The sequence below is a fragment of the Bombina bombina genome, chromosome 2 (assembly GCF_027579735.1).
Source record: "Bombina bombina isolate aBomBom1 chromosome 2, aBomBom1.pri, whole genome shotgun sequence".
Lineage (NCBI taxonomy): Eukaryota > Metazoa > Chordata > Amphibia > Anura > Bombinatoridae > Bombina > Bombina bombina.
Window position 1 is genome coordinate 740,677,611 of NC_069500.1, and position 13,970 is coordinate 740,691,580.

The following is a 13,970-nucleotide window of genomic DNA, read 5'->3' on the forward strand; positions in this document are numbered from 1 at the left end:
GAACTTAATAAATGTGTATTGGAAAGATTTTACTTTTTAAAACTGAAATCGATTAATGTACATTTCAGTTTTATTGTTATGTCCCTGTAACAATCTGCACTTGCTGATATCCCTTCTGCTGAACTTCAGTAACCTATTGCATTCCTGACCCAGATCCACCCTCCCAGTGTCACAGACTTTAGAATAGGGAGCCGATTTACTAAAGTGCGGACGGACATGATACGATGTAACGTATCAAGTCCGCCGCACAATGATAAATGCAGACAGCATACGCTGTTTGCATTTATCATTGCACAAGCAATGCCACCCCTACAGATTTGATTGGCCGCTAACAGGGGGTGTCAGCCCGAACGTATAGGATCGGGTGAATTGAAGACCGCAGCCTCAGAGGCAGCAGATCAGTTATGGAACAGCGGTTTTTAGACCGCTGCTTCATAACTGCTGTTTCCGCCGAGCCTGAAGGCTGGTGTGGAAACAGGTGCTTGATTCAGAGCTTGATAATTCGGCCCCTAACACTTTATTCTCTTTTTAAATTGAAAATTGTAGGAACAGGAAAATGTTTTCTTGCCCAGCCATGATGATATCCAGTTTAATTAGTAAATTTCCTAAACCTTATTGCACATTGTCTAGAATACAATGTAATGTATGAAGCATTTAGCGCACTTGCAGTTTCTATAATCAGACCATTTGGGTAAAGTCCAGTTATCTTTACATTTTTATAATACACTGATAGCCATTTGCAGAGGCGTAACTAGAAACCACAGGGCCCAGGTGCAAGAATCTAAGAAGGCCCCCCCCCCCAAAAAAAAAGTGAATTAGATACATATCTTTTTTTTTTTTCACATTTAACACAGACAAAAATGTGAATCTGATTACATGTCTACAAAAGGAAGTACCCTGTGCCCACAGTCTGTGAGATGGTCTGACCCCCCATTACTGTATATAGTGACACTGTTTAACCCACCAGTACTGTATACAGTGAGTCAGTGACACAGTCTGTAATCTGCCGGTGAGTTGGCTGGCCTGCCCCTACCTGCCCCAGTACTTTATAAAGTGACCACAGTAGTCTGTGACATGGTCCAGCCCCCCCGTACTGTATATAGTGGTACTGTATAGACTGACACTGTTTACCCCCCGCCCCCCCATGCTGTAGTAACAAGCTCTGTAATTTGCTGGTTCCACAAACATACACACACACACATACATGCATAAATACACACACAATCACATACACACACACACATACATGCAAAAAATACACACACAGTCACATACATACACATGCACACACATAAACACCAATGGGTAAAACAGAAACACTAACCCCTGTAGTCAGAGACACTAGTGAAGCATCATGTCACATTCACATGATATCAGTGCAGGCAGTGGCAGGTTCACATGATATCAGTGCAGGCAGTGGCAGGTCAACGTTTTTTATTGTAATTTTTTTTATTTTTTAAGCTGGGCCTCCACCCTTGGGGGCCCAGTCGCAATTGCGACCTCTGCACCCCCTGTAGTTTCGTCCCTGGCCATTTGCCTGTTTTCTAATTTATTTCCTATGTACCAAAATGGCTTCAGAATTTCCTATTAATACACTACAAATTCACATGGCGACCATCATGTCAATGCAATAATACAGCTGTCATCCAATCATTTATTACCTTTTTTTATGGAAAACTGGCTAGACAGGTTAACAGACCAGCCAAGAAGGCAGATTCCTCTATTGCAACAGCAGCCCAGCCCCTGCATATTATGTAAACATCCACAGTCTCTCTCTCAATATCTAGGGACAAATTACGAGTGGCGCATTAAAACAGTTACACATGATCGATAAGGGGTTTATCATGGCTATTTGCGCACGTTGTTTTTTTCGCTCGTATTACAAGTTGAAAGTAAGCACAATTAAAGTTAACACGCGTCGACATAGTATCACAAAGTATCAAAAAAGACATTGAAAATACATTACAAAGTACAGTTACACTCATAATAACACTATCTAATAAAAATGATTCACAAAAAAATATTGCACAAAAAAAGTTATAAAGGCTCAAAGATTTGAGGTCTCAGGTGTTAGAAAAAAAAAGTCAGGCAAAGGGCTTTAACATACAGATATATAAATGTACATCTCTAAAGATATATATGTATGTATATTTATATGTCTTTATACCTGTATGTGTACACATATAAACACATAAATACATATGCACACATATATATAGACACACACACACACATATATATATATATATATATATATATATATATATATATATATATATATATATGTGCATTGGAACCCTTTGCAGTTCAGTAGATGAGAACATGTAAAAGAAAATGTATGCAATATTCATATTTAATAAAGTTATATACTATGTATTTACTGTAAATATTTCACATTCCAATGTTCTGCACATAGCAGAATATGTTCTATGTAATTGTAAAAAGATATTCCTATATCATCTATATTTATAGGCATAGATATATGTTGAACCACAATACCATCCGATATATGTAGAAATATGTGTTTATGAATAAATAAAACATATTTTTCTATGCAAAGAACATTGGAATGTGAAATATTCATATTTTCGTGTCGGTTAGCGCACTTGAGTATATGCAATTGTGTTTACGCGCGAATAGGTTTTCCCCCCTTCTTTTGCTCCATTATCGCTCGTGCAATATACTAATTTCGGCTTTTTACGCACGTCAGGTTAGCTTAAGAGCAAAAACAGTTTATGTTCAACTTGTAATACGAGTGCAACCCGACGCGCATAAAAAGCTTAATTCTAGCACAGTTAACGCTCGAGCAGGAGCATTAAATAGTGCTCCACTTGTAATCTGGCCCTTAGTTTTTAAAGAGACAAAAAGTCAAAATTAAAGAGACAGTCAAGTATAAATTAAACTTTCATTATTCAGATAGGACTTTTAATTTTAATTGACTTTCCAATTTACTTTTATCATCAAATTTGCTTTTTTCTCTTGGTACTCTTAGTTTAAACTAAACCTAGGTAGGCTCATATGCTAATTTCTAAGCCTTTGAGGGCTGCCTCTTATCACTTGCTTTTTAAATCTCTTTTCAACACAAAGAGACAGAAAGTACATGTTAGCCATATAGATAACACTGTGTTCAGGCACAGGGGGTTATTTAAAATCTAGCACAATACAATGCTAAATTTAAGACAATAGATAATAAACAGTCACAGTCATGTGATCAGGGTGCTGGACGAAGGTTCCTAGATACAAGGTAATCACAAAGGTAAAAAGTACATTAATATAACTGTGTTGGTTTTGCAAAACTGGGGAATGAGTAATAAAGGGATTATCTATCTTTTAAAACAATAACAATTCTATGGTTGACTGTCCCTTTAAAGGGAGAGTAAACTGAGGAGTACAACTACAATAGGATGGTTACTACTCATCCTGCTATTGTTTCCCTCCTGTACCTACAGTTCTCTTTAAAACATTTTTTTGCACAGTTTAGAAGTTACATAACAAATATAAGCTCAAAGATGGCGGCGCCCAGTTTGAAGATGCTGAGCTTCACTAACTAATACTTGTAAGGAGTCAAAATAAGAGAATGACTTTGAAGACAGCTGCAGGCACAGGAGAAAAAGCGATAGCATGGTGAGAAGAAACCACTACTGTACTGTCCCTTTAAACTTTCAGGATTCAGACAGAGCATGTAACATTAAACAAGTCTCCGATTTACTTGTTATCAAATTTACCTCATTCTGTTTGTATCTTTTGCTGAAGAACATACCTAGATAGGCTCAGGAACATACACGTGTCCTGAGCACTATATGACAGCAGTGTTTGTAACAATATTTTAACAGTTATACATTGTTGATCAATGCAGGGCCAGCTCAACCATGGGACCTTGACAGGGGGCGGCACTTCAGTCAGTGACTATTATTATTAAAGACTACCGCTCCTGCCTGCCTCCTGTCTTCCCCTCTGTCAGGCTCAGCTAAGTAACATAATAATCAGCGTCGTAGAGAGAGAATACACATGAAGATGAAGACATCGTCCCAGGGGGCAGGGGCGGGCCAGACAGACTCCAACTTTCTAATTTACTCCTAGTATCAAATTTTCTTCGTTCTCTTGCTATCTTTATTTAAAAAGCAGGAATGTAAAGCTTACAAGCCAGCCCATTTTAGGTTCAGCTCCCAGGATAACGCTTGCTTATTGGTGGCTACATTAAAGTTCTCAACCAAAAATGGTCTGGCTCCTTAGTTTTACATTCCTGCTTTTTAAATAAAGATAGCAAGAGAACGAAGAAAATGTGATAATTAGAAAGTTGCTTAAAATTGCATGCTCTATCCCTTTGATTTTGAGCTTCATATTATTTTAACCTTCCCTTCTCCCTGTGGGTACTCACCTTCTCCTAGAACCACATCCCGCAGTTTCTCCAACCGTTCAGCAAACCTTGCAACATCTCCAAGAAGCTGTGAGATGTCTTCCACATCGATGACATCATAACTTTCTGGGGGACTCGGGACCCCTGGTGTTTTGCTGACTTTTCCTCTTGGAGATGAGAGGGATATTCCCGCTGCACTGGCGTGGCGGCTCAGACTAGTTGGTCTTTTCATGGTCCCAGTAAAAACTGGGCTCCCACTAACAAGAGGTCCAGGAGCCAAGTCAGCAGAAGATGGTGAATCAACAACATCTTTGTTGAGTGGTTCCTATAAAAATAAATAAGCAGAGTATAATTTTTGAGGGGGGCATCAAAGATGAGCTGTATGTTGAGTGATGAAACTATATGAATGCAGGTATACGGCAAAGCAGTGTATGTCCTAGATGTCCTAGATTATGAAGGGAACATTGCAGAAGAGTGTTATGGAGAATGCAGATTTTTTGGAAGCAGTACAGTAGTGCAAGATACTGGTACAGTGTACAGTGCATCAGTGACGTGCAGTCATAGGAGGCAGGTGAGGCAGCGCCTCACCTGTCCTGTGAGTGTAATTACACTTTTTTGTAATAATTTGTAAAAAAAAAAATATATTTTTTATTTATTTTTTCATTTATATTTTTTAATTTTTTGTTTTACCCTACCCCCCCAACCCCCCACCACTTCAAAGTTTGCCAACATGGCTGCACTAATGCACTCAAATTCAAAGTGCAAAAGTATTAATTTTTTTTAAATTACCTACTCATCCATATTGCGCAAGGAAGGAGAGGCGCTGAGCCGTTCAGCTGCCCTCCCTTTGCGCAATATGGATGTCTGAGGATATTTTTTTATATGGGACCCGCAGAGACTGCCACCCAGTGGTTAAGTCTCTCAGTTTGCGGCCCATATTGCTCCCAAGAGGCGCGCCTCGGGAGCCCCAGCCAATTGCCCAGCCAATCAGCGCTGAGCCCTTGTGAGTGACGTCATCAAAGTCACTCTGAAAATCGGGCGGGAAGAGACCAGACTAGTCACTACTAGAGACTAGAGAGAGAGGCAGCGGCGCAATGGGGCTGGGCGCATAGTCTAGTCTGAGTGAGACTGACAACCTGGACGGGTGTGATGGTGTTGTGTCCGTGTCGTGAGTCAGCAGCTGAGCTGAGCTGATCTTCTTGGTAGGTAAGGACCTTGTAAACAACTTGTTCTTTGGGTTCTGCAATCTGCACCATACGAAACAGAACAAGGCTTGTTTGGTTTCGTATGGTGCAGATTGCATTGCAGAACCCAAAGAACAAGTTCTCTTTTTATAGACCTCCCTATTCCCTTATAATTACTGCGTGTCATGTAAATAATTGCTTGTGCAGATAACTGCTGGGTTTTTTTTAGAGAGGGGGGGTCGCGGGGGGGGGGCGCGAGGGGGGGGGGCAGGGGGGGGGGGGGGCGCGAGGGGGGGGGTCGCGGGGGGGGCCCGAGGGGGGGCGCATTTTATTGCTGGTGCATTTTTTTTTTTGCAGGGGTGCTGGTGGCATCACTTTATTGCAGGGGGCTTAGGGCACCATTTTATTGCTGGGGGACATCATTTTATTGTGGGAGGGGGCTGGGGACATCATTTTATTGCAGGAGGCTGGCCTGGGGGCTTCATTTTATTGCTGTGGGCAATGGGCATCATTTATTGCAGTGGGGCTGGTGGCATCATTTATTGCAGGGGGCTCAGGGCATCATTTTATTGCAGGGGTGCTGGGGGAATTTATTTCTGGGGGCATAATTTATTACAGAAATGGGGTGGGAGCATTATTTTATTGCAGCAGTGCTGGGGGCATAATTGTATTGCAGGAGGGCTGGGGGAATAATTTATTGTTGGGGGCATCATTTATTAAAGAGGGGGGCTGTGAGAATAATTTTAATGCTGGGGGCATCATTTATGACAGGGGGGGCTGGGAGCATAATCTTATTGCAGGGGTGCTGGGGCATAATTTGATTGCAGACGGGCTGGGGGGAATAATTTATTGCTGGGGGCATAATTTATTAAATAGGGGGGCTGGGAGAATAATTTTAATGCTGGGGGCATCATTTATGACAGAGAGGGGCTGGGAGCATAATTTTATTGCAGGGGTGCTGGGGGAATCATTTATTGATGGGGGATAATTTATTACAGAGGGGGCTGGGAGCATAATTTTATTGCAGGGGTGCTGGGGGCATCATTTTATTGCAGGGGTGCTGGGGGCATCATTTTATTGCAGTGGGGCTGGGGTATCATTTATGATTTGACCGCTGACTCCTATTGGTGTGGTGCATGTTTACGTGAGGTGTCACTAATCAAAGCTCAATAGCAAAGCTTGGCATACCATCATGTGTCACAATACCTCAATATATGGATTTAAAATTGTATAAAGTAAAGACCAGACAACTGTAATTTGCAGCTAACCAGCTTGCCTTAGTTACAGTAAGTACAAGCGTACTTACAAACTGCAACTAAGCTTAAGCAATTGACACCATTTCAGTTGTTTCCCATTTCTATACATTTTTGCTTTGGGTTTTCATGGTATTATTATATGTAAGATTATGTGAATATTAGACATCAATGTCTACAGCAAAGAATGTAACTGCAATGTTCCAGAAACCCTTAAAAAAAAAAAAAAAAAAAAAAACTTTTTGTAGAAAGGCAGCAGTCACAGTGACACTTCAGTTTTGCTTAGAACTAGCATAGCATTAGCAATGTGTTTCATTCAATGGTAGACTAGTTTTTGGATGGAATCTACTACTTGATAAATTTATATTAATTTCATAAGGTCAGTGACTGACCTTATGAAATTAATATCAACTTATCAAGTAGTAGATTCCATCCAAACACTAGTCTTCCTTATGAAATGAATATACATTTTCAAGTAGTAGATTCCATCCATAAACTAGTCTTCCTTTGAATGAAACACATTGCTAATGCTGTGCTAGTTCTAAGCAAAACAGAAGTGTCACTGTGATTGCTGCCTTTCAACAAAAAGTGTTTTTTTTTTTTTAAGGGTTTCTGGAACATTGCACCACCCCATATTAAATTCAGCTCACTGATTAGAATTCTGTTGTTTACATTTTTTTTTTAGTAGTAAGGGGCTGAACATTATGTCAACAATCTATAGCACATCAGGGACAAGGCACTGGCAGATAGTGACTGCTACTGTAACTGAAGCTTTCAATGTCTTCTAGGAATTACTGGACTGGCAGTCTATGGGTTACAAAGTAAAAACTGAAATCTGATATAGGCTGCTCTGCTGCTGATTCTCCATTAAACTTTGCAGGCTTTTAATCACAGAGGCTGCTCTGCTGCTGATTCTCCATTAAACTTTGCAGGCTTTTAATCACAGAAAGTTATAGTTGTCTGAAAATGCATGTCTGTTCTCTTTATTTATCTTAAATACAGATTTCACACGTTAGCATAAATACCCATCAAAGCACACAGACATAAATCACAAGGCTAACTACTGTCATAAGAGTCATTATAACACTCTTTTCACAAAAACAACAAGCATGGAAAGTGTTTAGGCTTTTTTATTGAAGAATATATTAATGTTCATTTTCTACACAACATTTTTCTTTTATGTTTCAGATAGAACATACAATATTAAAGACTTTTACATTTTAATTATGTTATCCAATTTGCTTTTTTCTTTTAGTATCCTTTGAAAAGCATACCAAGGTAGGCTAAGGAGCAGCAATGCACTACTCGGAGCAGCTGGTAATTGGTGGTTGTGCATATGGCTCATTTAATATGTTCATTTAGCATCCAGTTGTGCATTGCTGCATGTCCTTCAACAAAGGATAACAAGAGAATGAAGCAACATTATTAATAGCCTCACCAGCCTCGGAACTCACCGCACGTCACTGCAGTGCATATTCTAGTGCTGTAGTACAAGTAGTAGGTTAGGAGTGTATTTGGATCACATATAGGCCTAGATTAAAAAAACTGAAACTATACCCTGATAAAACTCACCGCAACATTGCAACTCGAAAATGACTGAATTTATAACAAATGTTTACCCTTACAGGTGAGAGTTGGAAGATCAGTTCCATTTTAAGGAAGCTCCGTCTATCTTGTAACTGTTAATTTCTGGATGTATAGAATGAATTCCACTGTGAAGGATAACAGCATCACAATAAAAAAATTCCTATTCTAATACCCGTGTAAAAAGAACAAAACACCCCAAAATAAAAAAAAACTAATCTATAATAACCTACCAAGGGCCCTTAAAAGGGCCTTTTGTAGGGCATTGCCCTAAAGTTAACAGCTCTTTTGCAAAAAAATAAAAACAAACCCCCCCTAACTTTACAAACCCCAAACCCACAAACTAAAAATAAACCTAATCTACCCCCAAATCCCCAAAATAAAAATAAACCTAATCTACCCATAGGAATGAGAGCTGCTGATTTAAACAGGCAATATGATTTAAGAAGCTCTCATTCCTATTGGCCGATTTAAAATTTTCAGTCAATTGGAATGCAGCGGTACCCAAATATAACCTCCACGTCAGACCAATGGACCTCCGCCTGGACCTCCGCCTCCGTGCATCCACCGACCGCTCCGCCTCCGCTGGGATGAAGATAGAAGATGCCGGTCCTGCAATAGATACAGATGGAGCTGTCTGGATGAAGATATTTTGCCGGACTTCAGCAACTGTTAGTACCGATTTTGGGGTTAGTGTTAGGTATTTTTTTTTTTTTTGGGGGGGGGGTTTAAGATTAGGGCTTTTTTATTTTAATGGGTTGAAAAAGAGCTGAATGCCCTTTTAAAGGCAGTAAAAGAGCTGAACGCCCTTTTAAGGGCAATGCCCTTACAAATGCCCATTTTAGGGCAATGGGTAGATTAGGTTTTTTTTAGTTAGTTTTTTTTTTATTTTGTGGGTTTGGGGGGGTGGGTGTTTGTAATGTTAGGGGGTGTTTACTTTTATTTGTTTGCAAAAGAGCTATTGACTTTAGCGCAATGCCCTACAAAAGGCCCTTGGTAGTTTATTATAGATTAGTCTTTTGTTTTTTTTTGGGATGTTTTTTTTTTAAACAATATATTAGAATAGGAATAATTTTTATTATTTTGGATAATTTTGTGTTATTTTTTGTAATGGTAGTTTTTTATTTTTTGTAATTTTAGTGTTTATTATTTTTTGTAATTGTAGTTTAAATTTTTTAGTAATCTTAGGTTTTTTATTTTTTAGTAATGTTAGTTTTTTTAATTTTTAGTAATATTAGGTTTTATTAGTTTAAGCTTAGTTTTTTTTTTATTTCACAGGTAAGTTTGTATTTATTTTAACTAGGTAGTTAGTAAATAGTTATAATGTAGCTAGCTTAGATTTTATTTTTATTTCACAGGTAAGATTCTGTTTATTTTTAAATAGGTAGTTAGTTAATAATTGTAACTTTAATTTAGGTCTACTGGAATTATGTTAACGTTAGGGGGTGTTAGGTTTAGGGTTTAATAGTTTCATTTAGGTTGTTGTGATGTGGGGGGTGGCGGTTAAGGGGTTAATAGGTTTAGTTAGTGTTGGTGATGTTTGGAAATGGCGGTTTAGGGGTTAATAGGTTTAGCTTGTGTTGGAGATGTTTGGGAATGGCGGTTTTGGGGTTAATAGGTTAAATTAGTGTTGGCGATGTCGGGGAACTGCGGTTTAGGGGTTAATAGGTTTAGTTAGTGTCGGTGATGTCGGGAAACAGCGGTTTAGGGGTTAATAGCTTTATTTAGTGATTTAGTTAGTGTCGGCGATGTTGGGGAACTACGGTTTAGATTAGAATAATGAAAATTCCCGAATATGACTAAAGAATGGATCAAAAAATTCGGAAACTGATTTATTAATTTTCGAAATTTTTCGGGATTTTAGTAATGGTGCCGATTTGGAAACTCGGATTCATTTGAATCTACGAATCGGCCAAAATTTGTCCGAAAACTAAATTTCCCCGGAAACGAATTGCATATGTCTAGAAACTAAAAAGATGCACAAAACTCATAATAACACTATCAAATAAATTATTTTAAAAAAATGGTGCACACAAATGTTATGAGGTCTCAGGTGTTAGAAAAAAATCTGCAAAGGTCTTTAATATTGAGATACATACATATACATGTCTAAAGATGTATATGTATGTGTATATATATATATATATATATATATATATATATACCTGTCTATATATGTGTACATATGTATTTATATGTGTATATATGTACTTACAGACATATATACACATATAAACACACAAATACATATGTATACATATATAGACATAAATATATATATGAAAATATGAAAAAACATATTTATGCAAAATTCATATTTAATAAAGGTTTTAACTATGTATTTTCTGTAAATATTTCACATAGCAAAATATGTTCTATGTATTTCTATATAGATATTCCTATATATATCTATATATATCTATACCAATATATATTCATGTGTGTATATATATATATATATATATATATATATATATATATATATTTAGATAGATAGATAACGTTTCGGGGGGGTTACCCCAACTATTAGGCTAACTATTACGCTATGTTAAAGGAATAAAGGATTCCCTTTGTCAAATCCGGTGAGTGCCTTCCTCTTTTTGGAATTGAAATTTTTTCTGATATGCACCCCGGTACTGCTAGGATTCCGTGAGTGCTAGGCAATACTATAGAAGCTATATATATATATATATATATATATATATATATATATATATATATATATATATATATATATATATATATATATATATATATATACTATAGAAGCTATATATATAGATAGATAGATAGATAGATAGGGATATATATATATATTGTACCAACAAACCATCAGATACAGTATTTATATATAAATATTTATTTATGAATAAACAGAACATATTATTCTATGTGAAGAACATTGGAATGTGAAATATTCATATTTTCATGTCAGGTTAGCGCACATGAGAATATGTGATCGGGTTTGCGCGTGAGTAGGGTTTTTATTTTTTTGCACTTTTATTTCTCTATTGACTTCTATGGGGGAATACGTGAACACGCATATGATATTCTAACTTCGGCTTTTTGCGCTCGTTGTTTTTGTGAGTAAAAACAGTTTACTTTCAACTCATAATACGAGCACAACCTGATACGTGCAAAAAGTTTACTTCTACCGCAGTTAATGCTTGAGCGGAGCATTAATTAGCGCTCTACTTGTAATCTGACCCATGATGATGTATTCCCTCCCTACAAGATCAGCCAACTGTGAGCCAGATTACAAGTGTTGTGCTATTCAGTGCTTTAATTTGTGCACAAACACCGCCAGAAGTAAACCTATAACATGCTGGTATTATAAGTTGAAAGAAAAATATTTGCGCAAAAGCGCTTACTTTTTCTCCCCCTAGACTTCAATGGAGCACAAATAATAAAAAAAAACAAAACAACACTTATCGCTCGCGTTAGATAAACGGTGCTAACCTGAAAGTTAAATTTATATATATATATATATATATATATATATATATATATATATATATATATATATATATATATATATATATATATATATATAATCATATAGATCTATAGGTATAGATTTTTTGTAAATAAATATTATAACATATATATATATATATATATATATATATATATATATAATATATAATTAATTTAAAAAAAAATATCTATACCTTTAGATCTATATGATTATATATAGGTATATACAGATATATATAGGAATATCTATTTAAAAATACATAGAACAATACATTGAAGAACATTGGAATATAAAATATTTACAGTACATACACAGTAAAACACATGATTAATTATTAAATTTTATTAAAAATTATGTTTCATGTTTTCAGGTATTTGACTGGAAAGGGCCCCAAAGTATGATATTTATGGTATATATATATATATATACATACACATATTTAGACATGTATATGTATGTATGTATATATATATATATATATATATATATATATATATACATATATATTAGCCCTTTGAAGGGGAAAACTGTTTTACAGTACACTGTCTCTTTAAATACAGCAGAATTGCCTAATTAACAAGTGCATAATAAAAAGACAGTGCTGGCACTTTGAATTTGAAAATGAGCAGCAGATTTCTGTCAAATTTTTTTTATAATGCATTTCAGTTTTCTGACCCCCTGTACCATGTGACAGCAATCATCCAATCACAGACTCATATACGTTTACACAGTGAACTCTTGCATGTGCTCAGCAGTTGCTGGTTCTGCAGAAAATGTGTATAGAACAATTTTGTGTGCAATTTAATAAAGAATGTAAATCGGAAAGGGTCTTAAAGCTAATTTAGCCTGTAGTATCCATACCTATAAAGAAGTTTCTATACCTAGGTATAGGCTATTGACAAACTATGTAGACACAGCCAGAAGAAGAAATTAAACTCACAGGGGGAGGTGGAAGATATAAAGCTCTAAAATTTTCATTTTCAATTATTCTTTCTAAGTATTGCACAGAGACAGAGATAAAAAAATGGGAAGCATTTGAGTGATAACGAGATCTGATCTGTCTGCAAGCCAAGCCTATATTGAAGGACTGTGGTTTCAAAGAGCAAAACAAGCTTTTTCTTTAGCAAAAAGAAGCATAAATGAGCAATTTCTCATACATTTTATACGTTGTAGCTGGTGTAACAAGTCATGGAGAACACATTCAATGAAAAACAATTTTACAGTGAACTCTCCCTTTAAAGGGACATGATACCTGAATTTTTATTTAATGATTCAGAGAGACCATGTGATTTTACACAACTTTCTAATTTATTATCACATTTTTGTTTTGACTTCTTGGTATCCTTTCTTGAAAATGATACCTAGATAGCCTAAGGAGTTGCTCATGCTATTGGCTAAATCAGTCTGTTCAGCTAGCTCCCAGTAATGAATTGCTGCTTCATTAACAAAAGATACCAAGAGAATGAAGAAAATTAGATAACAGAAGTAAAGTGGAAAGTTTTTTATAATTGTATGCTATATCTACATCATGAAAGAATAATTTTGGGTTTCATGTCCCTTTAATGCATTTTGAACATGATCTCACCTTTACTACAAGGCTACACATTTAACAATTATATGAAAAAAAGGTGAAAGCAATACCTCTGAACATCATTCTTAAACAATACTAATGTTTCTAATATACTGGCATTATGACCACCTATTATAACATAATGACAACAACTGCTCCTTTTGTTTAACTTTATATCTGTCCCCAGCTATACTGTAAATCTGTTTTTTAAAGGGACAGAGTATTTAACTTTTTTTTGTTTACCTAAAAAGCTGACATATAAAAATTGATTTCATTGTTTTGTTTCTTTGAAAATCTACAATATATATATATATATATATATATACAATAAATATATAAATGTTCCTGTCCTCAATAAATCAATGTTTTCTTGTCAAACTTGCAGAGGCATGCCCCTCTCCCCCCCCCACCAAAATAACAATACTGCAGTATTAGATTCAGTGTAAAATTAAATAGCTTTTACTTAACATTTGTTTCAAGCAAAATAAATAAATAAAAATAACATACTCATACGCAAGATCGCATTTGCATTGCTAGGAAGCAT

General features: G+C 36.1%; 1 protein-coding gene across 1 annotated transcript in view; it reads right to left on the minus strand.

Moving 5' to 3' along the window:
- The window catches only part of ARHGAP45 (Rho GTPase activating protein 45), a 238,609-nt gene that overhangs the window by 210,367 nt on the left and 14,272 nt on the right, over positions 1-13,970 (minus strand). The window contains exon 2 of the mRNA XM_053702812.1: positions 4,379-4,682. Coding sequence (XP_053558787.1) covers positions 4,379-4,682 — 304 coding nt within the window. The remainder of the gene's footprint in view (positions 1-4,378; positions 4,683-13,970) is intronic.